The sequence below is a fragment of the Arvicanthis niloticus genome, chromosome 8, assembly GCF_011762505.2.
Source record: "Arvicanthis niloticus isolate mArvNil1 chromosome 8, mArvNil1.pat.X, whole genome shotgun sequence".
NCBI lineage: Eukaryota > Metazoa > Chordata > Mammalia > Rodentia > Muridae > Arvicanthis > Arvicanthis niloticus.
In genome coordinates this window covers 86350900-86377555 of record NC_047665.1, presented here as the reverse complement: position 1 = coordinate 86377555, position 26656 = coordinate 86350900, and the positions used below count along the sequence as shown (strand labels likewise).

Below are 26656 nucleotides of genomic sequence, written 5' to 3'. Positions count from 1 at the left end.
CGATGTCACATCGGCCGTTCCAAGCTCCTCCCCGCGCAGTGAGGTGAAGATTTTTGAAAATCACCCCACTGCAGACTCCTCCCCCGCCTGGAAACCTCGCCCCTAGTGCTGGGAATGACTCTGGCTGCGCGCGGGTAGTCACTGCCGACCAAGCGCGGCGTAGATTTGCAACCGGGACACCGTGGGGCTTGAGACCCGGAGTTCGCAGCAGAGACACCGTGGGGCCCGTGATCCTGTGTTTGCAACGGCAGCGGGAACATTTCGGGGTTTGTGATCTCAGTGGGGACGCGATACAGAGTCTGAGGATGAGCACTGCGGATCTGATGCTGCGCTGGGCCATCGCCCTGCTCTTGGCTGCTGCTGGAGTTGCAGGTAAGGCTTGCTCCAGGAGCCTGCCCACGGTCAGGGGGAGACGCCCTGAACTTGGGGAACCCCGAGTGGTTTTCTTTTTGAACGAGAAATAGAATCACTCGTGCGAACTTGGGATGATGTCCTTCCCACGTGGCTGGAGAAAGTTGCTTTGGAAATACGGTGCCAGAGTTGCAGGGAGTCAGAGTGGGTTTGGGGGAGACGGGTGGGTGCTCTCCCGAGTCAGCGGTGTTCTTCAGAGATATGTGTGAGGGAGTCCAAAAGGAGGGCTCCCATCATTCATTTTAAGGACTGGGGAGACCCAGGCCCAGCTGCTCAACTTTGGGGTCGCTAGTCGTTGGTACAGGACTTAGGGGGTCTCCACGGCAGCACTCAAACCCGGCTACCGCCGCGTGCCCGAAAACTCTGCCCTAACCCCACCTCCCACCGCACCCCCGAGCTCTTATTGGGTGCAGCCGGAACAGGCGAGCCTCGAGCCACTCCCCTCGCCCAATGGAAGAAGAGGACTAGGTGCAGGGGCGGGGCTTGCGCCTGCCTCCAGGGTTGGGTGGCACTACACATCCTGGCCCGCCGGTCCCCCTGTGTGAGTCTCTGCCTTGTCTCCACTTCCCTGGTCAGGTTTTCAGGTGTGCCTCTGGCAACCCAGACCCTGGTAGCCGAGACCATCGGCCTAGGAGGGCCAGGGACCTGGCAAGGACTCTTGCTGGCCTGGTTTGTCTCCACTCTCTGAATGTGTTGGAATAGGCTACCCTGTAAAGTGGACTTTCGTTTTAGGAGAGGTGTTGGAATTTGGACAGGAAGTTAGATGGTGTTACAGTCTCATCCACAACTTCTTTGCCGCACTGGAGATTGAACTCAGAACCTGGGACAAATGCTCCTCCTCTCCCTCACTTTATAGACCGGGTCTCATGTAGCCTAGGCTGGCCTATAAGTCACTAGATAGTCTAGAATGACTTTAAGATCCTAATTCTCCTTACTCAGCTCGAGAGTGCTGGGATGAAAAGCATGTACCACCATGCCTGGATTTGGGGATACCATGGATAGAACCTGGGGCCATGTGTGGGATGCAGGATGTGTTACTGCTTTTCTTGCAGTCAGCCTGGCTGGCACAAGAACATTTTAATCACTGCTTTTTCCTCCTCAAAACCAGCTTAGGTTGTGACCCTGCAGGAGCTTGGAAGGAGTCCCCTTCAGTTAGCCTTGAGTGGCTATCAACTATGCAATCCCTGGGGGTGCTTCCTTGAGACAGCCTGGCCGATGGGCATCCTGGGGCACACCTTTAATCTTAGCACTGGGAAGGCAGAGGCAGGTGGATCCCTGTGAGTTCCAGGACAGTCAGGACTATACTGTGAACCCCTGACTCACAGACACAGAGAGGGGTGGGCTGGGGAGGAGAGTGTGAGAGCTCCAGGTTGAACACTGAGGCAAACACTCAGCCATCCTGTTATAATTGCTGACAAGGCTAGACCAGATACCCTGATTGCTGAACAGGCTAGACCAGATACCCTGCTCAACTTGCATTTTACCCATCATTGCCTTTTATAACAAAAAGAAAGAAAAAGAATCATTTTCCAAAGTCTTGAGCAAGAGCTGAAGCTTTCCCATCTCACAGGAAGGCCAGAGGCCCTGCACTGGCTTTTCTGATTCTGGCATCTCTGTCACTCTAGTGCTCACAGCAACTACGATGACTAAGGCTTGCTCTAGGTTAAGCTTCAGTGCTTTGACTGGACGATTTGCCTATTTTAAGATCTGCTGTGCGGGTTGCTCGAGAGCAGATGTGGAGGCTGGGGTGATTGCTGAGTTGGTGACACAGCCAGATGTGGGGCAGCCTGAAATGACCACACTGGGAGGATCCCTAGGCTTGAGGGTGAGATCTGGGTGCAGAGAGGAGGAGGAGGAACACTGAGGAAGCCCCTCAGCTCGGACACACGGACACACACACACACACACACACACACACACACACACGAAGCCAGCAGTCGATGTGAGGGGTGTCAGATATGCCAGAGGTCTGTCTAACACGAGGAGAGTACAGGCCTGCAAACACTGTTAGCATGCCGTGGGCACATTCATTTGTCTCTCACATTTCTTGCTGAGTAAAATTGGTAAGACTGGATAAGGTTGGATTTTTTTTTTCTCTTGTTCTTTTCATTTGTTAATTTTTGGGGAGACAGTATCTCACTCTGTAGCCCAGGCTGTCCTGGAATTCACTATGTAGTCCAGGCTGGCCTTGTGGCAGTTCATCTGTGCTAGCTTCTCTCTCTCTCTCTCTCTCTCTCTCTCTCTCTCTCTCTCTCTCTCTCTCTCTCTCCCCTTCCCCCCATTCTCTTTCTGTTTTTTTGTTTTGTTTTGTTTTTAAGTAGGATCTCACTATACAGCTCAGGCTAACCCTGCCTTTGACTCCTGAGCTCTCTCTGGGAGCCTTTCACCTGAGCACCCCTCAGATTACAAAGCTGGAGGGCAATGCTCCTGGCTCTGGCTTGCTCTGGCTCTGGTTCTTATCTCCCTGGTTCCTCCTGATAAGGCTCTAGCCACCTCTGCTTGGCTCTTGGGCCAGGCTTTCGATGCTCCTCTGCTTTCTGCAATAATTACATCAGCAACATCTGCACCCTCTGGGCATGGGGAGCAGATCAGCTTTGGTTGCTAAGAGTGGAGTTGACCAACCCGATGGAGAAGGCAGGAGTTGGCTGTCCCTAGATGGAACTCATCTTAGGCTTGCTGGTCAGGCTGACAAACACTTTCTCTCCTGAGCCACCTCGGTGCCTGCCGGAGAACCTTGAAGTAGTGAAACAGATGCTACGGAGGATTTACTAACAAAGCTGTTTAGGCAATGTTTGTTACCCACGGTGACTGGGTGCCGTGACTGGGGGTGAAAGCATACTGACCAGTCTGCTTAGAAATGTTGCTGCGGTCCCCGGTGTTTAGGGTTACTGTGAAAACACTTTTGTCAATGTTTGTTCACCGGGATTGACCTCCAATTGGGCCTCGTTCCCATAACAACAGGAGACAGCCCTGACTTAGAACCAGCCATTAGGCCCCTCCCCGCATCATCAAAAGACATGCTTCTAATGGACAGCTCAAAGGAGGGCTCAGGGTGACAACTATCATTAAGTCTTGGTCCACCATTCAGTCTTTATCAGGAGAAGGATAATTTTGACAGGTGGACAAGATGACCCAGGTTGACAATCTTCAGAAGAGAACACTGTATTTAAAAATAATTCTGGCCGGGCAGTGGTGGCACACGCCTTTAATCCCAGCACTTGGGAGGCAGAGGCAGGCGGATTTCTGAGTTCGAGGCCAGCCTGGTCTACAAAGTGAGAGTTCCAGGACAGCCAGGACTACACAGAGAAACCCTGTCTCTAAAAACAAAACAAAAACAAAAAAATAAAAATAATTCTGGCAACATCTTTGTAACTGTCATCTGCCCAAGGGACTCGATCTGCAGTCCCCTGCCTCTGTTTAAATTGTTTGAAGTGTAACCTAGGGTCAAGACCTAAGAGAGATTTAAGGATGACAGTGTGTGGAACCTATGAGCCTAAGGTCTACACAGACATAACATTCTGTTTGAGGCTGGTTCCCTTTTGTGCGTTAGCCAGACAGTCACTGCCTAGTAGCAGAGGGTTTTCCCTGCATTAATCTCTACATAAAGTAACTTCTCACTAGGAAGGATGCCCAGCACGATCCACTTTTATGTTTTAGAAAGTAAACTTATATCACCCAGCTGGCATGGAAGTTACCATGTAGCCCAGGCTGGTCTTGATTGAACTCACTGTAACCCTCCTGCCTCAGTATCTGGAATGCTGGGACTACAGGTGAAAGCTAACACACCTGACTATGGGCTTGCTTTTGTTGGTATAGATGGAGCCTGAAATACCCTGTGTGCCAGGCAAGCCTTCCACTGACAGCAGGAGCCCGAAATACCCTGTGTGCCAGGCAGACCTTCCACTGACAGCAGGAGCCCGAAATACCCTGTGTGCCAGGCAGGCCTTCCACTGACAGCAGGAGCCTGAAATACCCTGTGTGCCAGGCAGGCCTTCCACTGACAGCAGGAGCCCGAATTACCCTGTGTGCCAGGCAGACCTTCCACTGACAGATTCTTAACCTCCTTTATTTTGGTTTATTATCTTTTTGTTTTGTTTTGTTTTTTGAAACAGAGATTCTTTGTGTAGCCCTGGCTGTCCTGGAACTCACTTTGTAGACCAAGCTGGCCTCAAACTCATGGAGATCCTCCTGCCTCTAAGTGCTAAGATTAAAAGTATGTGCCACCAGTCATGGCTTATTTTGGTTTCTTTGTATGCCATCTGTCCTCAGTTTGGGAAAGAAAACAGTGGCTGTTTGGCACACTCCTGTCATTCCATCAGGGGAGAGAGAGAGACAGAGAGAGAGAGAGAGAGAGAGAGAGAGAGAGAGAGAGAGAGAGAGAGAGAGAGAGAGAGAAACACTTAGAAAGCACTGACCATCTTATTTGTGCATGGGAAACAGGACTGAGTAATTCCTTGTAGCTAGCATTGATACTTAGTGGGTTCCTCCTTCTTCCACCATCCTCCACCCTTAAAACCCCCTAACACTATATAGGAGAGAAAAGGGGACGGGTGGTGTGGGGGGCGACATTATTCCTAGGCTACTTCCTGCTGATTAGGGGCATCCAGTTCCTTGGGGCAAGTTCTATTCTTGCTGTTAGGATATCTTATTTCTTGTTTTGTTGTTGTTGTTTTTTGTTTTTCGAGACAGGGTTTCTCTGTGTAGCCCTGGCTGTCCTGGAACTCACTCTGTAGACCAGGCTGGCCTCGAACTCAGAAATCCGCCTGCCTCTGCCTTCTAAGTGCTGGGATTAAAGGTGTGCGCCATCACCACCCGGCGATATCTAATTTCTTGTTTCTTCTTTGCTTACTACTTAATGAAGCAACCATGTCAACTGCCCACCCTGCCTCTCTAGCATTATGCCCTCTGAAAAGTCTCCAGAATTCCAAATTTCACACAATCACAGAAAATACCTGCCACTGGCAAGCTCATGAGCCTGCTAGAGCAGGAAGCAAACCCTAGTCAGCTGCTGTGGGCTATCTGAAGCAGCCCCATATCCTACACCTAGGATTAAAATGAAAACATATTCATAGAATATTTCTGTGTTTTTCAAGGAAACCACAACTCCAGAATTGTCACCACCCTTTCCTCTTTTCAGTTTCTGTGGCCTTGTTCATGACTCGTCATTCGTGACGTTCAAGATCTGAGGGCCAAGGCTGCAGAGGTGTGTGTGTGTGCTGACTGGCTTTTTATTTGATTTTATTTGTCCATTGCCCTGGCTGTCCTGGAACTCACTTTGTAGATCAGGCTGGCCACGAACTCACAGAGATCACCTGGCTCCCAAGTGTTGGGGTTCAATTCAAGGTGTACACACCACCCTTGGCTTGCTTTTACATTTTTACAATGATATCTATTTGTTTGTTTTGTGTATGTGTGGGCTTCAGGGGACATGGAGAAGGCTCCATCCTTCAGTCATCAAGCTCAGACAGGTGGTGGCCAGTCCTTTACCCCTGAGCCATCCTGCCAGACTTCTTTATTTCTTCTGTTTGCTTGAGACAGGGTCTCCCCTTGTGTAATCCAGGCTGACCTGGAATATGTCATATGCTTAGGTTATGATCAAACTTGTAGTAGACTTCTTGGCTCTGCCAAGGGGTCCCTGGGATAACAGGTGTGCACCCCCAATCATTACTACTTTTTTGTTTGTTTGGTTTTTGTTCTTGAGACAGGATCTTGCCATGGAACCCTGGCTGCCTCCAGCGCCTGAGTGACAGGCATGTCAGGCTTGTACCATCTTGCCTGGTTGATGCCCTGCTGGGGATGTACCCTGGCTTCGTGCTTGCTGGGCAGATGCTCTGCTACCTGAGGCCCACTGGCTTTGGGTGTGGCTGGTATTTCCACACCTACATCCTGATTTGTGTGTCATTCAAGTGAAAGTGTGAATCAGTGACCTGTCACCAAGCTTCTGGCGATGGGGTGACACTCCCTTGCTCTTCTCTGCCTCTGCCCCTCTGAACTTCCTTCTGTAACAACCCAGCCACTCCTGGAATTCTAGTGGCCTCACCCTCCGCCATCAGAGAGAAGCTGATGAGTCATTTCCTTTGCTGGCCAGATGCTGCGTGAGTGAGTCACCTGGTCAGGTCTGCAGCTGGGCCAGAGAGTATTGTAGGCCTCATGAATGTGGTGGTACCGGCCTTTAATCCGAATCCTTGAGAGTTCCAGGCCAGCCAGAGTTACTCAGTGCCACGCTGTTTAAGAAAACAAACAAACAAACCCCCCCCCCCCAAACAAAACAGAAAGAATTACAGTGTAGCTTAGCAGGGTGCTGGGATATAAGAGGGGTCAAGGGAACAGCAGAGGGGACCTCTGGGGTGTGGAATTTCAGTTACTGAAGCTTCCGCTTCATGAAGCTGGACAGTGCTGGGTGGCACACTGGAAGCAGAGGCAGGTGGACCTCTGAGTTCAAGACCAGTCTGATCAGTTGCAGAACAGTCAAAGAGCTACACAAAGAAACTCTGTTTCAGCCGGCAGGTGGTGGCGCACGCCTTTAATCCCAGCACTTGGGAGGCAGAGGCAGGCGGATTTCTGAGTTCGAGGCCAGCCTGGTCTACAGAGTGAGTTCCAGGACAGCTACGCAGAGAAACCCTGTCTCGAAAAACAAAAACAAAAAAACCCAAACAAACAAACAAAAAGAAACAAAAAAACAAAAGCAGGAAAGGATGTTCCTAATCCTTCAGAGAATTCATGCACCAGGGGAGTGGTGGGGGGATACTGAGGGTGGCACCCCACCCCCTCAGAGGAAGGGGAAAGGGGGTGGAGGGAGGGACTCTGAGAGGAGGAACTGGGAGGGGTAGCATTTGGGGTGTAAATAAATAGCATTAAAAATAAAAAATAAAAATAAAAAACTTTAAAAATTGGCCAGGCGTGGTGACCATACATACTGATTTCTTTTTTTAATTGGAAATCATTTTTTTCCCCATGCAGTGTGTTCTAATCGTGGTTTCCTCTCCTTCATGCCTCGCCAACCCGAATGATTGAACTTACCAATGATTGAACTTACCATTCTCTCACTTCACTTCTCTCTCTTTTTAGAAACCAAACAGGCAAAAAAATAAATAATCAAATGAGAATAAAACAAAATGAACAGAAAAAAGGAAAGAGCAAAGGAAACATGCATGCGCCAGACACACATACACGCAAAGTCTATAAAAACACATAATTAACGGGAAGCCGTAAAACACAAGCAAAAGACCAGTAAGATTAAGGGGGGAAAAGAAGAAAAACCTAAAGGAAACGTGACTAAATCTCTCCCAAACCACGGCCAAATTCCATTTACTGCTATGGGGCCTGCGCTTCGGGACGGTTTGTGTCCTCAGTCAGACTACATTGGAGAAAACTAATTTCTCTTTTGTAAGCAGTTGACGGTTGGAGATAGTGTCTGAGTTAGGGCTGGGGTCTCATGTCTGGTTCCCCGCTCAGGGCTGAGACCCCGTCTGGCTTGGACCTGTATAGATCCTGTGCGTGCTGCCACGGTGTCTGCGAGTTCACGTGTGTCGGTCCAGTTGTGTCCAGAGGCCTTGCTTTACTGGCCTCTTCCATCCTCTAGCTCTTACAACTGTTCTGCCTCCTCATTCGGAGGATGGGCTCCCTAAGCCCTGAGTGATTTAGTCCTATTTAGTACTGAATGTTCCAAGGCCAGCAGTTAAACAGTTAACAACACAGGGACATACTTTTTCATAGCCAGTAAATACAATAGTTGTGGGTCGTCCCAGCACAGCTGTGAGTCTCTGTGTGTGTTTTCATCTGCTGCAGGAGGAAGCTTCTCTGGTGATGACTGAGCAGGGAACTGATCTATGAATGTCGCAGAATGTCATTAGGTCCATGCCCTTTCTAGTTTCAGGCTCTTGGCCGTGGTAACAGTGTCAGACACGGGTTCCATCTCATGAGGATCTGATAGCTGTTGGTTACTTGGTACAATTTCTGTGCCAATATTATACCAGCATATCAGGGGATCAGGTGACCTGCACTTTAATCTCAATACCCAGGAGGCAGAGGCAAGCAGATCTCTGCGAGACCAAAGCCATGCTGTTCTATATAAAGTTCAAGGCCAGCCAAAGCTACTTGGAGGGACCCCCGTCTCAAAATAAATTTTAAGAATAATTAACAAATTAAATTCGATACTTCTTTTTATACTTTTTATTCAACAGCCCAGATGTCAGTACTAACATCTGACAGACTTCCACTTTGTATTTGTTGGTCCTCAGCTGTCCTCTCCGGTGTCCTCTTCCCTAGCTACGCCATCTCTGTTGCCTTCTCCGGTTAGGTGATGCGTCCATCTTTGCATTCTGCTGTTGACACACCTTCCTTTCCTTCTGCTCTTGCAGCAGAAGACTCATGTAGCAGGAAGGAGTTCCAGTGTAGAAATGGACAATGCATTGCCAGCAAGTGGGTGTGTGACGGCGTCCCCGAGTGCACGGATGGCTCCGACGAGTCCCCCGAGACATGCAGTAAGTCCCCTTTATTTGTTGATGGTGTAGGAGAACCCATGGCCTTGCACATTCTAGACAGGGGCCCTTCCATTGAGACAAGTCCCCAACCCTCTAGGCTCTAGGGTGGCTCCAGGCAAGGGTCTCTACTGCTGTGCTGAGACCCAGTGTACTTGACCAGGCTTGGACCCTGCCAGAGTAGCCCAGGAATTCTAAGTTCAGTCATAAATGTGAAGCCTCAGGGTGACCATCCCTCATCCACATATCCAAAACCCAAAGTATTCTGTGTACTGTGATGGTGGATTTGGAAGGTTTCACACCTGACCTCACGCTGTGACTTACAGTCACGGCACTAGTTCACTAAAAGTGCTCTGTGTAATTCTCTTACGGGCTGTCGAGATGACTAAGCAGGCATGGGTGCTGTGGCCAGCCTTCATGACATGAGTTTGATCCCTGGAACCCATAGGGTAGAAGGTGAGAATGGGCTCCTGCATGTTGTCCTGTGACCACCACGTATGCCGTGGGCGCACGCACGCACGCACGCACGCACGCACGCACGCACAAGGAAGATGGAACCGGTGGAACCAAATCATATTCCTTTTGAGTGACGGCCCCTCTTTAACCCTAGTGTCTGTCACCTGTCAATCCAATGAATTCAGCTGTGGAGGCCGTGTCAGCCGATGCATTCCTGACTCCTGGAGATGTGACGGACGGGGGGACTGTGAAAATGACTCAGACGAACAAGGCTGTCGTAAGTGTTGCTCAGACCCTGGGGGGTGCGCGCGCACTCGTGCGTGCATGTGTGTGTGTGTGCTCACATGCCTGTGTTTCCACACGTGTGCATGTGTGTGAGCATGTGTGTATGTGTGCGTGTGCATGTGTACTGGCCCGTCTTACATTAAAGAGTCCACCAGGGGCCCTGGGGTGTAACAGCCATGAGGCTCCGTCCCTGAGTGACTCCACTTGAGTTCTGGTGTGTGGTTACTCCTATGACTTAAATCCCACCTTGAGAGATGATGCCTCCTTTCATGAACATCAGAAGCATTTCTTGAGGTGGGAAGCCCCGATGGCTGTTGCTAGGTCTCGTGTGTAGGTTGTCTCCCTGCCTTAAGTGCCCACATTGGCCAGGAAGGCTGAGCTGTGCTAGGAATCGAATCAGGGCTGACTCACTAGATGCCAATGTGCTTGTCAGCTGTGTGTGATGTCACACCACTCATGTGCAGATCCATTCTTAAGGCCCACAGTGGATACTCGGGACACGTGACTATTATCTGTGCATAATGTGGGTTTCCCCATACCTACATAGGCTCAACAGAGTGTAATTTATACATTTAGCAAGGTAAGCAATTGACAACACAACCTAAAGCCTCCAGCCCAATGAGTGGCCCACTGGTACAGAACTGGCTTAATACTTGACCATATGAACGAGGCAGCTGAGGCCGAGAAGGGTGTGTTGTGGCTTCCTTGCTACTACCACCAGGCTCTGCAAGGCTCTGCTAAGTGGGTTGTGTGTTTCTGAAGCACAGGATCCTGTCTGTGAATAGGCTGGTGTGTGGTGGTGTGAGCCGTGGCATGACAGGGTGCTCTCCTCCCTGTGCACTCCTGTAGCCCCCAAGACGTGCTCCCTGGATGAATTCCACTGCCAGGATGGCAAGTGCATTTCTCAGCAGTTTGTGTGTGATGGAGACCGAGATTGCCTGGACGGCTCTGACGAGGCCCACTGCGAGGCCTCCACTTGTGGCCCTGCCCACTTCCGTTGCAACTCATCCACATGCATCCCCAGCCTGTGGGCCTGCGACTCGGATGCGGATTGTGAAGATGGTTCCGACGAGTGGCCACAGAACTGCGGGGGCCGAGACACAGCTTCCGAACGAGTTAGTGGCCCCTGCTCCTCCCTCGAGTTCCACTGTGGCAGTAGTGAGTGTATCCATCGCAACTGGGTCTGTGACGGCACGGCCGACTGCAAGGACAAGTCGGATGAGGAAAACTGCGGTAAGGCCCTGGGGAGGAGGGATGGATAAAAGGCTCCCCAGGCGCTGCTTGGGAGCTTTGGGGCTTAGCAATAACCGGACTGCCCAGAAAGGAAGTTGATTTGTTTTAGGTGAGGGCCTGGTTGGTGGGTAGAGCACCTGCTACCAGAGCATGAAGTCCTGAGTTCAAATCTCCAGCAGTACAGCCATGCTCAAGCTTGTAACTCCCGTGCTGTGGGATGTGGAGACAGGAGGACATACTTGAATGTACACACATACTGCATACATGCTGTGTAATAAAGTTTTAAAATTTTACCAAAGATAAGGGCTAGGTATGATGGCACACACCTTTGGAAGCAGGTAAATCTCTGTGAGTTGAAGGATGGCCTAGTCTACGTAGTGAATTCCTGGAAAACCAGGGCTTTGTAGAGAGAACCTGGCTCAAAAACCAAAGGAAATTATTTTTTTAAAAAAATCAACCAAAGGGCTGGAGAGATGGCTCAGTGGTTAAGATCACCGACTGCTCTTCCAGAGATCCTGAGTTCAATTCCCAGCAACCACATGGTGGCTCACAACCATCTGTAATGGGATCTGATGCCCTCTTCTGTGTGTCTGAAGACAGCTACAGTGTACTCACATAAATAAATAAATAAATAAATAAATAAATAAATAAATAAATAAAAAAAATAAACCCAAGATGGGTTAGAAAATATTTTTTCTTTCTTTGGAAGAATGAATTTTTAAGAGGGTCAAGTCTGTGGTTCACTTCCTAAGTGTCTAAGTTTTCTGTTGCTGTGGGCTGTGACCAAGGCCACTTATAGAAGAGAGAGTTCAGTGAGGTTTACAGTTTTAGGGGTGAGTCCATGACCATCAGGGCAGGAAGTGTGGCAGCAGGCAGCCAAGCGTGGTGCTATAGCTGAGAGCTTATATCTGACCCACAAACGTGAGGCAGAGAGAGTGTTAACTGGGAAGGGTGAGAATCCTTTCAAACCTCAAAGTCTCCTCCAATGAGGCCACACCTCCTAATCCTTCCGGAATAGTTCTACCAACTGGGGGCCAACTCGTGAGCCGCTTGGGGCTGTTCTCATTCAAACCACCACACCACACATGCATGAGTCCCAGGTTCCAATCCCCTGCGTGATTTATTTAAAAGCAAAATCATTGGTGTACGTGACATAGGTGTGTGGAAACCTACCCAGAGGGCAGAGGGCAGCTTCCAACAGTGAGTTCTCACCAGCCACTATGAAGATTTTAGGGACTGTGCTCAGACTTTAGTCTTGCAGCGCCATCTTGCCAGCCCTCTAATTGTAGTTAAGCAGAGTGGTTTATTGGTGCTTCTTGTGACCGTCATCCTGTCCTCTCCAGCGGCGGTCACCTGCCGACCTGATGAATTCCAGTGTACGGATGGCTCCTGCATTCACGGTAGCCGCCAGTGTGACGGTGAACATGACTGCAAGGACATGAGCGACGAGCTCGGCTGCATCAACGGTAACTGTTGTTCCTCACAGGTTCTTGTTCTGCCTTTTCAGTGCCTTACTGTTTATAAGCATTTCTGTAAAGTTGGGGTACTGCTGGTCTGGGGGGAGTCGGGCCCCTAGGAGACATATTTTCTTTTTGTTTGTTTGTACGTTTTTTGAGATAGGGTTTCTCTGTGTAGTCCTGGCTGTCCTGGAACTTGCTCTGTAGACCAGGCTGGCCTCAAACTCAGAGATCCATCACCCAGGATCAGCTGTGCTTTTTTTTTTTTTTTTTTTTATAAGAGTTACTTGCCCCCTCTGAAGCTCCTTCCACTTAGCTGATTGTAAAATGGAGTCCTCTGCTTCGGCACTGGCACTTTGATTTATTTATTTCTGAGATGGGTTCTCATGTAGTCCAGGCTGGTCTCAAACTCCTTATGTAGCTGAGGCTGCCCCAGCTCCCAAATGGTGAGATCATGGACGCGCACCGCTATGCTCAGTTTATGCTGGGAATCAAACCCAGAGCTTCATGCTTGACACGTGAGAGCCGTAGTCCTGGTGGAACTGAGACCCTAGTGATACATATACAATCCAGTTCCAGGAAAAGAACATTCTAGAGCCGATGAGAGCTGTTTCCTTCCTACTACCGTGAGTGTCCTGAGATCAAACTCACTTCATCTGGCCTGGTGACACTTTCCATCTCACTGACCTGCAAGTTGGAAAAAATCACATAACATAAAATGATGTGGTCTGGGCTGGGCCATAGGTAGAACGCTCCCCTCGGATGCACCTGTGTGGTGACACCGCCTGTAACCCTAGCGTTTAGAAGGTGCAGGCAGGAGGTCAAGGCCAGCCTTGTTTACACGCTGAATTTGAGAGCCGCTCTCACAGAAAAAGAAAAAAAAAAAAAAAGAGAGAGAGAGAGAGAGAGAAAGAAAAAACCCTCCTTTTTCTTTTTTAAATATTATATTTTGCTGCTTTTTTTTTAAAAAAAAGATTTATTTATTTATTTCATATATATGACTACACCCCAGAAAAGGGCATTGGATCCCATTACAGATGGTTTGAGCCATCATGCGGTTGCTGGGAATTGAACTCAGGACCTCTGAAAAAGCAATCAGTGCTCTTAACCACTGAGCCATCTCTCCAGCCCCTGCTGTTTGTTCTTTTGTGTTGAACACGGGAACAGGGCTTTCCATTGCTAGGGTAAGAGTTACTTGTTGCTTTTAACTGCACAGTGCCATGCTGGGCGTGGTGGTACAGGCCCATAATTCTAGCAATCCAGAGCCTGAGGTAGAAAACACACAAACCTGCAGCCATCCTGGACCATACTGAGACCTCTATCTAAGAAGCCCAGTTCAACCAAAAATTCACATCTCTGCAGCCGTCGCCTAACTCTCTCTCTCCAAGTCTTGTTTGATCATGCAGAGTCTAAACAAACTCTGTTCCTGTTAAACATTAACTTTTTATCTGCCTGCCAGCTCCCAGCAACATGAACCCAGGGGCTCAGCAACTGCGCAGTTGTTTATCCACACAAGGCCCTGGGTCTCCTGCACAGAGAAACAAACAACCACCACCAGGAAAGTCTTTACAGCAGGCATGGTGGGACAACCCTGTAATCCCAGTATTTGGGAGCCGAGGCAGGAGGGTCTCCTTAAATTCCAGTGTCCTGAACTACAGTTCAAGGCCAGTAGGCTACGAAGTGAGACTGCGGGCAGAGCTACCCCCAGCCCCTCACTGGGGAACTGTAGGCAGGGGTTCTAACACTGAGACACATACTCCAGCTCCAGAGGGTCATTTTAGGCAAACCCCTGCAACTGGGGCCCTCCTGACTATTCTCTTTGCTTCTCTCAGTGACGCGGTGCGATGGCCCCAGCAAGTTCAGGTGCCACAGCGGGGAGTGCATCAGTTTGGACAAGGTGTGCGACTCCACCCGGGACTGCCGAGACTGGTCAGATGAGCCCCTCAAGGAGTGCAGTGAGTGTTGGGGAGCTGGGCAGAGTGTGCTGTGTGGGGAGCCAGGCCTGACATCAGCATGTAGTCACTGTGGGGCTGTGAGCCCAGCTAGCACCCCCCACCCCCGGCATTCAGACATGACACGACATGACAGACATGACAGAGCTTTGGCTCCAGGGCAGGACGGGCATGAGGTGCTGGGAGGTGAGGCCCTGGCACTTACAGATAAATATATATTCTTGGGCTGGAGATGGCTTAGCAATTAAGAGCACTGGCTGTTCTCCCAGAGGACTCAAGTTCGGTTCCCAGCACCTAAGTCAGGTGGCTCAGAATCTCCTGTAACCCCAGCTACAGGGGATCGGTCTCCTGGCCTCCACTACCTCTGGCTTCTGATGGAGGACATCTGATTCATGATCTCACTTGTAGACACACTCATACACATGATTAAAAATAGCAAAACCGAACGATCGTCGAAGGGTTTTTGTAGACAGTGCCGTGTGTGCTGTTTCCAGTGGAAAGTCTAAGGCCCTAGAACAGCCAGTCTGCTTTCTCCACCCCACGCAGAGACCAACGAGTGTTTGGACAACAATGGTGGCTGTTCCCACATCTGCAAGGACCTCAAGATTGGCTCTGAGTGCCTGTGTCCCAGCGGCTTCCGGCTGGTGGACGACCACCGGTGTGAAGGTGGGTCTGCAGCACAGCCAGCCAGCCATTGAACCTGTGCCTCAGTTTCCCCATGTGCTCAATGGGCAGGAGCGCAGGCCCCACTTCTTAGGGCTATTAGGAGAGTTCCAGGGGTGAATACTGAGCACTGTTAGGAACTAAGTGGATCACTGGCAGTCCTGCCTTTTGTGGTCCTCATCAAGATCAGGGTCCTGGCTAGAGCTCAGTTGCTGGACTGTTCGCCTCACAGGCTGCCAGCTCTGGGCTCTGTCCCAGCACATCACAAACCTAACTGGTGGCCCACACAGGTAATCTTACGCTTGGGATGTGACAGCAATAGGATCAGTAGTTCAAGGTCTTCTGTGTAGCAAGTTCAAGGCCAGCCTGGGCTGTGTGAGATGTCTCAGAAAAAAAAGAGTTCACATGTGTTCACATGTAGTGTGAAACACCTTTAATCCCAGCGCTTGAGAGACAGAGACAAGCAGATTTCTGAGTTCAAGGCCAGGGTGGTCTCCATAGCGAGTTCTGGGCCCACCAGGGCTACATACAAAGATCAACAATAAATAAATAACAGAAAAACAACCAAAAATGGAAGAAAATAAAGAAGGGCAGGCTAGGTGGGTGGAAGAGCGAGCTGCTCACTGGAGGTGAATGATAGGGTCAGGGTCCTGTGAGGGTGGCATCCCTCAGCCTCTGGAGGATACATGTTTTGTTCTCCTGTCGCCCTGTAGAAAGGGTTTCTCTCCCCTAGACAAAACCCTTTCTTTGTCACACACACAGATATTGACGAGTGTCAGGAGCCGGACACCTGCAGCCAACTCTGTGTGAACCTGGAAGGCAGCTACAAGTGCGAGTGCCGGGCTGGCTTCCACATGGACCCTCACACCAGGGTCTGCAAAGCTGTGGGTGAGTGCGGGGAGGCTGTGGGGATTTGGGTGGCTCCTCTTTGGGGCTCAGAACTGTTAAGCTTTTCCCTAGTTGGGTATGGCAGCTCTCTAGGATTCTGGCTGGTGGGCAAGCTGTACACTGGGGACCTGGAGACACTGCCGTCCCCCATATCCATCCTTCCTAGAACCCTTATCTGTCCCGCCTCACATCCGGACAGGGTGGGAGATGGGAGAGGTACAAAGTGTGACCTGAGCCTCTGTTACCTCCCTAGTTACTCTTACTAGAGACATGGGTTTCAGGGACTCGGTAGGCAGAGTTCTTGCCTGGCATACATGAAGCCCTGGCTTCAGTTCCCTCACCACCCTGCATGGTGTTCCAGGCTCCGTAGGCTATCTGCTCTTCACTAACCGCCATGAGGTACGGAAGATGACCCTGGACCGCAGCGAGTATACCAGCCTGATCTCCAACCTAAAGAATGTGGTGGCCTTGGACACTGAGGTAGCCAACAACAGAATCTATTGGTCCGACTTGTCCCAAAAAAAAATATACAGGTAAGCTGCAGCCCCGTCACCCTTCTGACCGCCTGAGCCTGAGTGAGGCCCAGACCCCAGGCTCTAATGAGATCCCATTCTTCTGCCTCAGTGCCCCGATGGACCAGGCCCCTAGCTTGTCCTATGACACCATCATCAGTGGGGACCTGCATGCCCCTGACGGGCTGGCTGTAGACTGGATACATGGTAATATCTACTGGACGGATTCAGTCCCAGGGAGTGTTTCTGTGGCTGACACCAAGGGCATAAAGCGGAAGACGCTGTTCCAAGAGACAGGGTCCAGACCCAGAGCCATCGTAGTGGACCCTGTGCATGGGTGAGTGTCCTCAGAGCTGAACAAGAGGATAAACAAGGTGGGGGATCCAGAGCTGGGCTCAGGAGAATGTGAGGTTGTCCCCAAGCTGCAGGGATGACAGTGAAGTAGAGGCAGGCTGGGGGTGTCAGTGAAAGACCAAGGAAGCAGAACAGTGGCTCGAACCTGAAATCCCAGCCCTAGGGAGGTTGAGTTACAGGCTAGCTCAGGTTGCAAAGTGAGCACCTATCTATCTACCCCCCGCCCCCCAAAAAAATCAAAATAGAGCTTTAGCAAAGGTTCAGGGGTTCTGGTGCCTTTAGCCTCATCTGGCATGGCACACAGGTACACACATACAGAAACATAATTTAAAATTAGAAGGTTTTTTTTTGGGGGGGGGGGGGAGTTGCTGGACATGGTGGCTACACAGAGACAGGGTTTTTCTGTGTAGCCCTGGCTGTCCTGAAACTTTCTTTGTAGACCATGCTGGCCTTGAACTCAAGAGATCTGCCTGCCTCTGTCTCCCAAGTGCTGGGATAAAAGGTGTTAACCACTGTTGCCTGGCAAAATAAAACCTTAAAAAGAAACAAAACCAAACCCGACTCAGTGAATAAAGCCTTCAAGGCTGTCAACCCATGTTTAATCCCAGGGACACATACAGTCAAAGGGGAGAACCAACCCCCCCTCCAAATGTTGCATGAGTACCTACATACGTGTGTTCATGCAGTGGGTAAATAAAGGCTCTGGGGATGTGGTGCGTTTGCAACTGCATGAAGCCTGGGTTCTGCCTCAGGACCACATAAAATGTGTGGTCATGCATTCTGATGACAGTTAACATGTGCTGGAAGCCAACTACCTAGTGAGTTAACACTCTGTCAAAAACAAACCGTGTCCTAGCCTGGGGATGTGGCACAGTGGTGCAGTAACTTCCCAGCATGCAGGAGGCTCTGGGTTCTATCTCCAGTACAAAAAGGAAAGAAACAAACTGGGCTTAGTGGTATACGGCTTTTGAGGCTAACTACTTAATTTTGTACCCAAATCTCCCAGGCTAAGACAGGCTTCTATGGGAGGCAGAGGCAGGTGGATTTCTGAGTTTGAGGCCAGCCTGGTCTACAGAGTGAGTTCCAGGATAGCCAGGGCTACACAGAGAAACCCTATCTAGGGGAAAAAGAAAAAAAGAAAAAAAAAAAGACAGGCTTCTAAAGGACTTTCAGGAATCAGTTCTCTCCTTTCTCCATGTAAATTCTAGAGATTGAACTCAGGTCATCAGGCTTGGCAGCAAGTACCTTTGCTGGTTTAGCCATCTTGCTGGCCCACAAAAGGTATTTCTAAGACCATGTTCTACTGTCCACTTATGTCACATACATGCACACAACAGTATACAAGATCCCTCTTGCTCCCTGTGTCCGTGGAGATCAGACAGGCCTATAAAATCTCTGTGCTGACTCGTCAGGGCCCAACATACAGAGCAACTCCTGAACATTATCCGTTGGGAAGCAAACCCCACCCACCACCTGCTTCTGCCTCGTATGTTCTGTCCCTGGAGGGCCACATCCATGTCCACATAGGAGTAGTTTCATAGTGTCTGCCTGCTTCAGGCATACCTTGCACTTCGAATGCCCCCCCCCCAGCACCTCTGAAAGCCTGGGGGTCACTGATGTGCATTTCCACGCCAGGCTTAACTCTAAACTTCCAGAGAGGGGCTGACCATCCAGGGTAGCAGCCCTTGACTAGGAGAACCCTGCAGAAACTGGAGTTGGTGTTGGTGGAAGGGCGGAGCTTTGAAGGGAAGGAAGATGTAATAGCCTTGCAAGCATGAGGCCCTGAGTTCGCTCCTCATTGATCAAAGAGATGGGTGTGGCTCCAAATAGAGAACTGTTTAAGCTGACTCTTGTCGATATTAGTGGGAGCCTGCCATCTGAGAAGCCTCATCTCTTCTGTTTGGTCTGTTGTCTTTCCCAGCTTCATGTACTGGACAGATTGGGGAACACCTGCCAAGATCAAGAAAGGGGGTTTGAATGGTGTGGACATCTACTCACTGGTGACCGAGGACATCCAGTGGCCAAATGGCATCACACTAGGTATATCTGAGGGGTGGTCTAGCCTGCTGGGGTTGGGCACAATGAAGAGGACAGAGCACATAGCTGAGGTTATGTGATTGGCGTTACCCCCTTCCTCTGCAGCTGGAAGGGTTACTGGATCAAGGCAGAAGCTACAATGTAGCCTCCTTCAGGTTCATATGCAGCTCCCCAGAGCTGCACCTTTTACCTTAATCTGGTGCCCTGAAAATTTTCTGGCATGTTTTGAAACTTTCTGTTTTGAATGTTTTAGAATCTCTGAGAACATGCTGGAATACTTAGGCAGGTTGAATAATCTCTTTCTCACCTCTGGCCTCTCCATCGCTCCTTATGTTTGTGTGTTTTAGATCTTCTAAGTGGCCGTCTCTATTGGGTTGATTCCAAACTCCACTCTATCTCCAGCATCGATGTCAGCGGGGGCAACCGGAAAACTGTTTTGGAGGATGAGAACCGGCTGGCCCATCCCTTCTCCTTGGCCATCTATGAGGTGAACCCCGGGAATGGGCGGGAGTTTGGTCCCGCCATAGGTTTGTCTTGTCCATTCGAGCCAAGACTGGGTAAAAGCTCTTGTCTAGAGATTTAGAGAGAAGTATTAGAATTACAGCTATTTCATGGAGCTGGTTTGTTTGTTTGTTTGTTTGTTTGTGTTTATGGTAGGAGTGGAACCCAGAGTTCATGAAGAGACAGGAATATGCCTGGGGCTCACCAGCAAGCCAGTGTAACCTCAGTGAGCTCCAGGTTCAGTGAGAGACTGTCTCAAAACTTAAGATGGAGGGCTTGCCAGTGGTGGCACACGCCTTCAATCCCAGCACTCTGAGAAGCAGGTGCAGGCAGAGCTCTGAATTTGAGGCCAGCCTGGTCTGCAGAGCTACTTCCAGGGCTGTTATCCAAAGAAAATCTGCCTCAAAAAAAGAAAAAAAAAATTAAGGTGGAAATTGATTGAAAAGACAGCTGACATCAATCTGTGGCCTCCACACGCACCCTACACACATGTGCAAAGCACACGAACACGTGTATATACATACAGCATACAAAGAGAAAACGGTCAGGATGGAGACTTTGTGTCTGTTTTGCCGCATTTGGGGGTGGTGGACGGTGGTCTGTGCTGCACAGTGGCTAACAGGCTCCGTCCTCTTCTGTACATTACCACCCGTGTAGGACAAAGTGTATTGGACAGATGTCATAAACGAAGCCATTTTCAGTGCCAATCGCCTCACGGGTGCAGATGTGAATTTGATAGCTGAAAACCTCTTGTCCCCGGAGGACATTGTCCTGTTTCACAACATCACGCAGCCTAGAGGTAAGCTCTGCCCCTGCACTCAAATAAGTCTCTCTGTCATTGTCCCAGAACTTTTTAGATTCTTCTGGCTTATTTGAAGATGGGTTCAAGCCGGGCAGTGGTGGCGCATGCCTTTAATCCCAGCACCTGGGAGGCAGAGGCAGGTGGATTTCTGAGTTCGAGGCCAGCCTGGTCTACAGAGTGAGTCCAGGGCAGCCAGGACTACACAGAGAAACCCTGTCTGGAAAAAAAACCAAAAAAAAAAAAAAAAAAAAAAAAAAGAAGAAGATGGGGTTCAGTTCCCTTCCTGTACCCAATAATAAAAATGTCAGCCATTGCTCTAAAATTTTTCTAGTCTCTCCCAGTCATCAGATGTTATTATCACTTTATTCTCTATGAACATCTCTCTTCTTCCTCACAGGGGTGAACTGGTGTGAGATAACAGCCCTCCCCAATGGTGGTTGCCAGTACCTGTGCCTGCCTGCCCCACAGATAAGTGCCCACTCACCCAAGTTCACCTGTGCCTGCCCAGACGGCACACTGCTGGCCAAGGACATGAGGACCTGCCTCACAGGTAGGGGCACAAGTCCGGAGAGGTGCACCCACAGGAGCCTGCTGACTGACCAGACATCCAACTGTCTGGGGACTCATGAATGACGTTCTCTGTCTGTCTCAAATGAAAGTACACTTAGGGGTCTCATTGTCTCTGAGCTCCGCATGGAAGCAGTCTGACTTCAGACCAGGGTATCAAGTAAAAAGACCCCTTTTTGCTGATGCCATCCGAGAAAGGCTCAGTTGGGAGTTGTCTCTATCTGTTTTCTGTTGCTAAAACAGATTGCCTGAGACTGGGTAATTTATAAAGCATAGTTAACGTACCTTCTGGTTTTGGATAGGAGAGGTCTCAGGGCATGATTTCAGCATCCAGCATGGGGAGGGTGTCACACAGTGACTCAAAGTTCTTATTTTATTTATTCATTTATTTAAAGGACAATCTTTTTTTTTTTTTTTTTGGTAGGAGGGCAAGTGCCACAGTATATGTGTGTGGGGGCGTCGTCAGAGAGCAACTCGTAGAAGTCAGTTCTCTCCCTCTGTCATGTGGGTTCTAAGGATCAAACTCAGGCCCTCTCTTGTCCTTCTGAGTCAGGGTCTCATGTAGCCCAGGCTGGCCTTAAATACTATGTAGCCTGAGGAAGATCTGTTCTGATCACCTGAGTGCTAGAATTGCAGAGTTGCTCACTGTCCTTGGTTTGTGCATTGCTGTGAGGGGACCCAGGGCATAAGGCCTGCTGAGCCCCCACACTCCCAGACCTCTGTCTTACAATGCCACCAGTCTGCATTGTCATGGGGCCCACTGTCACCATCTCGTCTACTTTTTTTGTCCTTGTTTTTAAGACAAGGTTCCTCTTTGTAACCCTGGCTATCCTGGAACTTGCTCTGTAGACCAGGCTGGCCTCGAACTCAAGCGATCCTCTGAAGTTCTGGGACTAAAGGAGTGTGTCAACACGGCCCAGTGCACCTCAGTCTTAAATCACCTCTGTAAGGTTTCACTGCCAAGCAGCATACCCACTGAGACGGCTCTGGGAATAAAGGTGCTTACCTACACTGATCCCTTAGAACCCACTTGGTGGAAGGAGAGAACTGACTAGCAGGCTGTGTTCTGACTGCCATGTGACCTTAAATCCCAGCACTCAGGAGGCAGAGGCAGGCAGATCTCTGTGAGTTTGAGGCCAGCCAGAGCTACGTGGTGTGGCCGTATCTCAAAAACAAACAAAAAAATAAAATAAAGTCTATCATCAGTAAGAATCTGGTTTCAAATATGTGGATTTTTGGGCCACTCTCACCATCTCAGGGACCAAAGTGTATTCAACATTTACAGATCAGATCTCTCATAAGAACAAGATAGCCAATACTCTGGAGACTGAGGCAGAGGGATCACAAGTTTGAGGTCCTCCTGGAATAATCCTCAGGAACAGTGTCACCAGCTACTTACCCATTTCTTTCACTCAATTTCTGATGCCGTGGAACTTGGTGACCTGCGTTCCACCCAGAGCAGAGGTGTCAGTGGCACACCGGCCCCTGGCACTCAGGACATGTTTATTGCCCCATTAGAAGTCGACACTGTACTGACCACCCAGGGGACATCCGCCATCGGGTCTGCAGTCACCGCATCAGCTGCTGGGCTGCCAAAGCACAAGGAGGATCCCTCAGCTACCAGCACTTCTGGGCAGCCTGTGGACACCCCAGGGCTCAGCACAGTGGAGTCGGTGACAATGTCCCACCAAGGTAATGGCCAGGCCCACCCTTCATTTCATAAGTACTACATTTTTTAAAATTACAGTGATGTATTTAGTGAGGCTGAGGAATTGGCCACTATGCCTGTGGGGTCAAAGCAGCTTGTGGGCAGTCTATTCTGTCCTTCTTCCATGTGGGTCTTGGGATCAAACTCAGGTTAGCAAGCTTGGCAGCAAGCTCCTTTACTCACTAAGCCATCTTGCTGGTCTCACTGTGTTAAGTTTTTGTGCAAATGTCTAGCATCTGGGGATCTTGGAACTGTCCCCTGTGGACTCTGGAGGACAGCTGCCTACAGACTAAGTCCACATGACTTTGTCGGAATCTCGATAACAGCCTCAGGTTTCCCTGAACTTTAACAGGGTGATAGACATATCAGGCACTCTACCTGTGTGACACGTCCCGGTCCGTCCCCTCTCTGATGTCTGTCTTCTGCTGATGTGAGCGTCCTCATCTTATCATTTTCCTTACTGCAGTCCAGGGTGACATGGCTGGCAGAGGGAACGAGGAGCAGCCGCATGGCGTGGGGTTCTTGTCCATCTTCCTCCCCATTGGTAAGTGTTGCCTGTGATGCTGACATTGTGGGCTCCTAAGACTCCATGCTTAGCCAACTGGGCCACGTCACCGTTCTGACCCCAAATGGAATACCCCTGCCTGAGGGATGCCCCTGCCTGTCTTGCCTATCTCAATCACTGCCCCTTCTCATTCATTACAAATAAGATCGAGGGGCTGGAGAGATGGCTCAGTAGTTAAGAGCACTGGCTGCTCTTCCAAAGGTCCTGAGTTCAAGTCCCAGCAACCACATGGTGGCTCACAACCATCTGTAATGGGACCCGATGCCCTCTTCTGGTGTGCCTGGAGGTAGTGACAATATAAATAAAATAAATAAATAAATAAATAAATAAATAAATAAATAAATAAATAAATAAAACAGACTTTCAGACCAGCAAGGGGGTGTAGACAGTGGGGTTTGGCTCAAAAAATGATTATGATTCTGTGTGAAAATAAAAATCATGGTGGTTCATGCCTTAAATCTCAGCGCTCAGGAGGCAGAGCCAAGAGTTTGAGGCCAGTCTGGTCTACAGAGTAAGTTTCAGGGCAGCCAGTGAGACCTTGTCTCAAAAAATAAAACAAACAGAGCCAAGATGACAGAGAATCTCAAAAGACAGAAACAGGGTCAGGCTATGGAGCCCAAGCTGGTTTAGAAGTCAACATCCTCCTGCCTCATCCCCTGAGGTGCTAGGCGCCCAGGTGAATGCTATACCACCCCTGTCCCTTGGCTTTTTTCTTTGTGTGATAGGTGAGTATAGTTGTACATTCAGAACACATCGCTGTCACATAAAAGGCCAGGACCCTGGGCACCCCCCTGACCAAGCCCCTCTCCCCTCAGCACTGGTCGTCCTCCTTGTCTTCGGGGCCGTCCTACTGTGGAGGCACTGGCGGCTGAGGAACATCAACAGCATAAACTTTGACAACCCGGTGTACCAGAAGACCACGGAGGACGAACTCCACATTTGCCGAAGCCAGGACGGCTATACCTACCCCTCAGTGAGTGTGCACTTTTGTGGGGGAGAGGAGACATCGAACAAGCTGAAGGACAGAAGTTAGTTAGGTGGGGTGAAAGAAAGGGAAGCCCAAACCAGGGCCGTGCACAGCTCAGTGGTAGAACTTGCCTCGGACTCCCCAGTGAAGGCTTAGGGTATGATCACATTAGCAATAACATGCTGGAGTCCATTCTCCATCCTTTGTGTGGCCGTGGAACAGGGAGAAGGTCTCCTCTGGGTGGTGGTTGGATAGTATATAGAGGAAAGATTTCAAATTGTGGTAAGATTGGGCATAATGTGCTTATTAAGAAGCATGAGGGAAGGCTGGAGAGATGGCTCAGTGGTTAAGAGCACTGGCTGTTCTTCCAGAGGACCTGGGTTCAATTCCCAGCACCCACATGGAGGTTCACAATTGTCTATAACTCCAGTTCCAGAGGATCTGATACTTTCTGGCCTTCACAGGTGTCAGGTGCACATGTGACTTTAATGGGGACAAAATGCATGTGTGTGTGTGCGTGTGTGTGTGTGTGCGCACACACACACACACGAGAAAATTAAAAAGAAATGTGAGGGAGATACATGTGGCAAGATCAGAGAGCCTGCCTGAAGTGAGAGAGGAGGGCATTGTGAGCCTTAGGCAAGTTCTTCACAAGAGGATTTATCCAGTCTTAGGTGTTCTGGCCGCCTCTGGTGGCTGTGCAGGGGACAGAAGGGACCCCGAGGCAGGAGGGGGGTGATTTCCGGCCATTCCTTTTCCTGTTCGCCTGATTGTTTCCTGTGTTTCCGGTTTGCTGACAGAGACAGATGGTCAGCCTGGAAGATGATGTGGCATGAACAGCTGTGAGAGCCATCTCCTTCCAGACCCGTTGGCGGGCACGGGTAAGCAGGAAAGACGCTTCCTGCACAACTCCCCACCCAGCCCTCACCCTGCCACCTCAGTGGGCTCTGTGTTGCTCAAAGCAAGATAAGAGCAAATCTGGGCTGGGGGCCAAGCTCAGCGGCCTGTCTGCCCCAGGTTCTGTTTTATATATTTATTGTCTGGGGACAGAAGAGGCTGCTGGCTGTACTGGAGGTGGGGATTCTGCCTGGGATTTTTTTTTTTTTTTTTCCATCTTTCTTTCCTTGGAAGACAAAGAGGCTGCTCCAGAAGCTTCTGAATTCTACTCTTTTCAACATTAACACAGAAGAGGAAGAGACCTACCCAGGTAGAGAGAAGCCTGTTGTTCTGAACATGAGCCAGCAGGTACTACTGAGAAGGTCCAGGTACCACGGCCAACCCCTAAACTCAGGACTACCTGCACTGACCATCACCCCAAGGGCCTTCCCACCTGACTCTGCTGTCCCCATCAGAAGCCAGGAAAGAGACTTGTGACATACAGTACTGATCTTGCTGGATCTTGGGGCCAGCAGCTGCCAGTGACTGATGCCTGCTCATGCCTTTGCCAAAACCTCACCTGTTCCTGGAGGGACAAGCCTGAGTCTCCATTCCCCCCCCTAATATTTATGAAGTGCCTGAGACATCTGGTTGCCTTGCTCAGGAGTCCTGGCCTGTGCTGCCCAACATCCTGCTGCTCAGGGGTGGCCATGAAGACCTCCGTCCCGTGCCCAGCCCCCAATTTTCCATGTGAGGCTTGCACTTCTCTCTGCGCACTTTTCCCGTTCCGGGTTGGGCACCCACGTGGTCCACGTTTGTACTCTTAGGTTGCACTGTTTGGTGGTGTGTTGGATGGAACCTCAGGCCAGAAGTGGCCCTGAATCACTCACTACAGAAGATGATTGCCAGGCTCCGAGCATCCATTCATTGCCTTCCTCAGTACTAGGTGAAACTCAGGGCCTCTGTTTGTTTTGTTTGTTTGTTTGTTTGTTTACTTTAAACCTCTGCCTGGTAGTTTCTGATTCTGCACAGCATTTGTTCAGCTCCTCTGGTATCAATAACTGAACATGTGTTTCTCACAGAGCCTTCCAGCTTGGGCTATACAGTAAGACACTGCTTCAGAATAGAAAAATGGGAGGTGGGTGTGGGGAGGGATACATGCATGGTTTTTTAGCCCTTAATCAATCGGTCAGGTGTGGTGGCACTTGGCTTTAATCCTATGACTTAAGAGGCTGAGGTGGACACGGAGGTGAATGTTCGCCTGTCACCGCCAGTCAAAGGTAGTTGGTATATCTAGGTTGGGTATTGGGTCACACTTCTGATTGTGTGGGCATCTTGTTATTGAGCATTACCAAACTTATAAAGCCTTTGATTAACATTTAAAAAAAAAAAAAAAAAAGGCTGAGGTAGGCACATGTCTGAGGTCCAAGCAGCCTGGGCTACTTAAAAACCAAAAGAAATCCCATAATCCAGGCTATTTAGGGAAACTTGGAAGAATAGAAATTGCCACAGATTTGTCACATGGGTAACCTAAGACAGTGGCAGCCTGGCTTGGATTCCTGGGTAGCTCCACCTGTCCGCTGCTCAGGACATGAGGCCGCACTCCCCAGCCCACTAGGACACTTGTAAAGGAGTTTTGTGCCGTGCTAATGGCACCTGGCTTGGTTTTTCACTCTGTATATCCGAGGATATCACACATATGTATTAAATCTATTTATTTTTGCAAACCCTGATTGCTGCACTTGTTGCTGACGTTTTTCCAGGTTAGGCTGGGATACTCTGGGATGCTCTGTATACAAAGATTATTTGAATGGACTGATCTCAGGCCTGTCCTGTGTGTTGCTTTGAGTGGGTGGGAACTGCTTTGAAACCCTTGTTCAGATGTTTTTATAGGCTGAAAATGACTTACTATGATGGATTAAATTCTTTTTTGGGAACTTTG

The 26656-nt window shown here is 49.7% G+C and overlaps 1 protein-coding gene across 3 annotated transcripts; it reads left to right on the top strand.

The window, feature by feature from the left end:
- The first annotated feature begins 89 nt into the window (after window positions 1-89).
- Ldlr (low density lipoprotein receptor) lies at window positions 90-26656 on the top strand. 3 transcript variants are annotated; one of them, XM_034510108.2, is made up of 18 exons: window positions 112-372; window positions 8772-8894; window positions 9502-9624; window positions 10482-10865; window positions 12209-12331; window positions 14155-14277; window positions 14821-14940; window positions 15700-15825; window positions 16187-16358; window positions 16450-16674; window positions 18613-18731; window positions 19076-19215; window positions 19887-20028; window positions 20429-20581; window positions 22117-22290; window positions 22773-22850; window positions 23687-23844; window positions 24639-26656. In XM_034510108.2, exons 1-18 carry the CDS (start codon window positions 306-308, stop codon window positions 24672-24674), a joined length of 2586 nt encoding a protein of 861 aa, XP_034365999.1. In that variant the 5' UTR covers window positions 112-305; the 3' UTR covers window positions 24675-26656. The 3 variants fall into 3 exon arrangements, with proteins under 3 accessions (XP_034365998.1, XP_034365999.1, XP_076795893.1); XM_076939778.1 differs by having other exon boundaries at window positions 159-372; window positions 8775-8894; window positions 24639-24815; XM_034510107.2 differs by lacking the exon at window positions 24639-26656 and having other exon boundaries at window positions 90-372; window positions 23687-24031.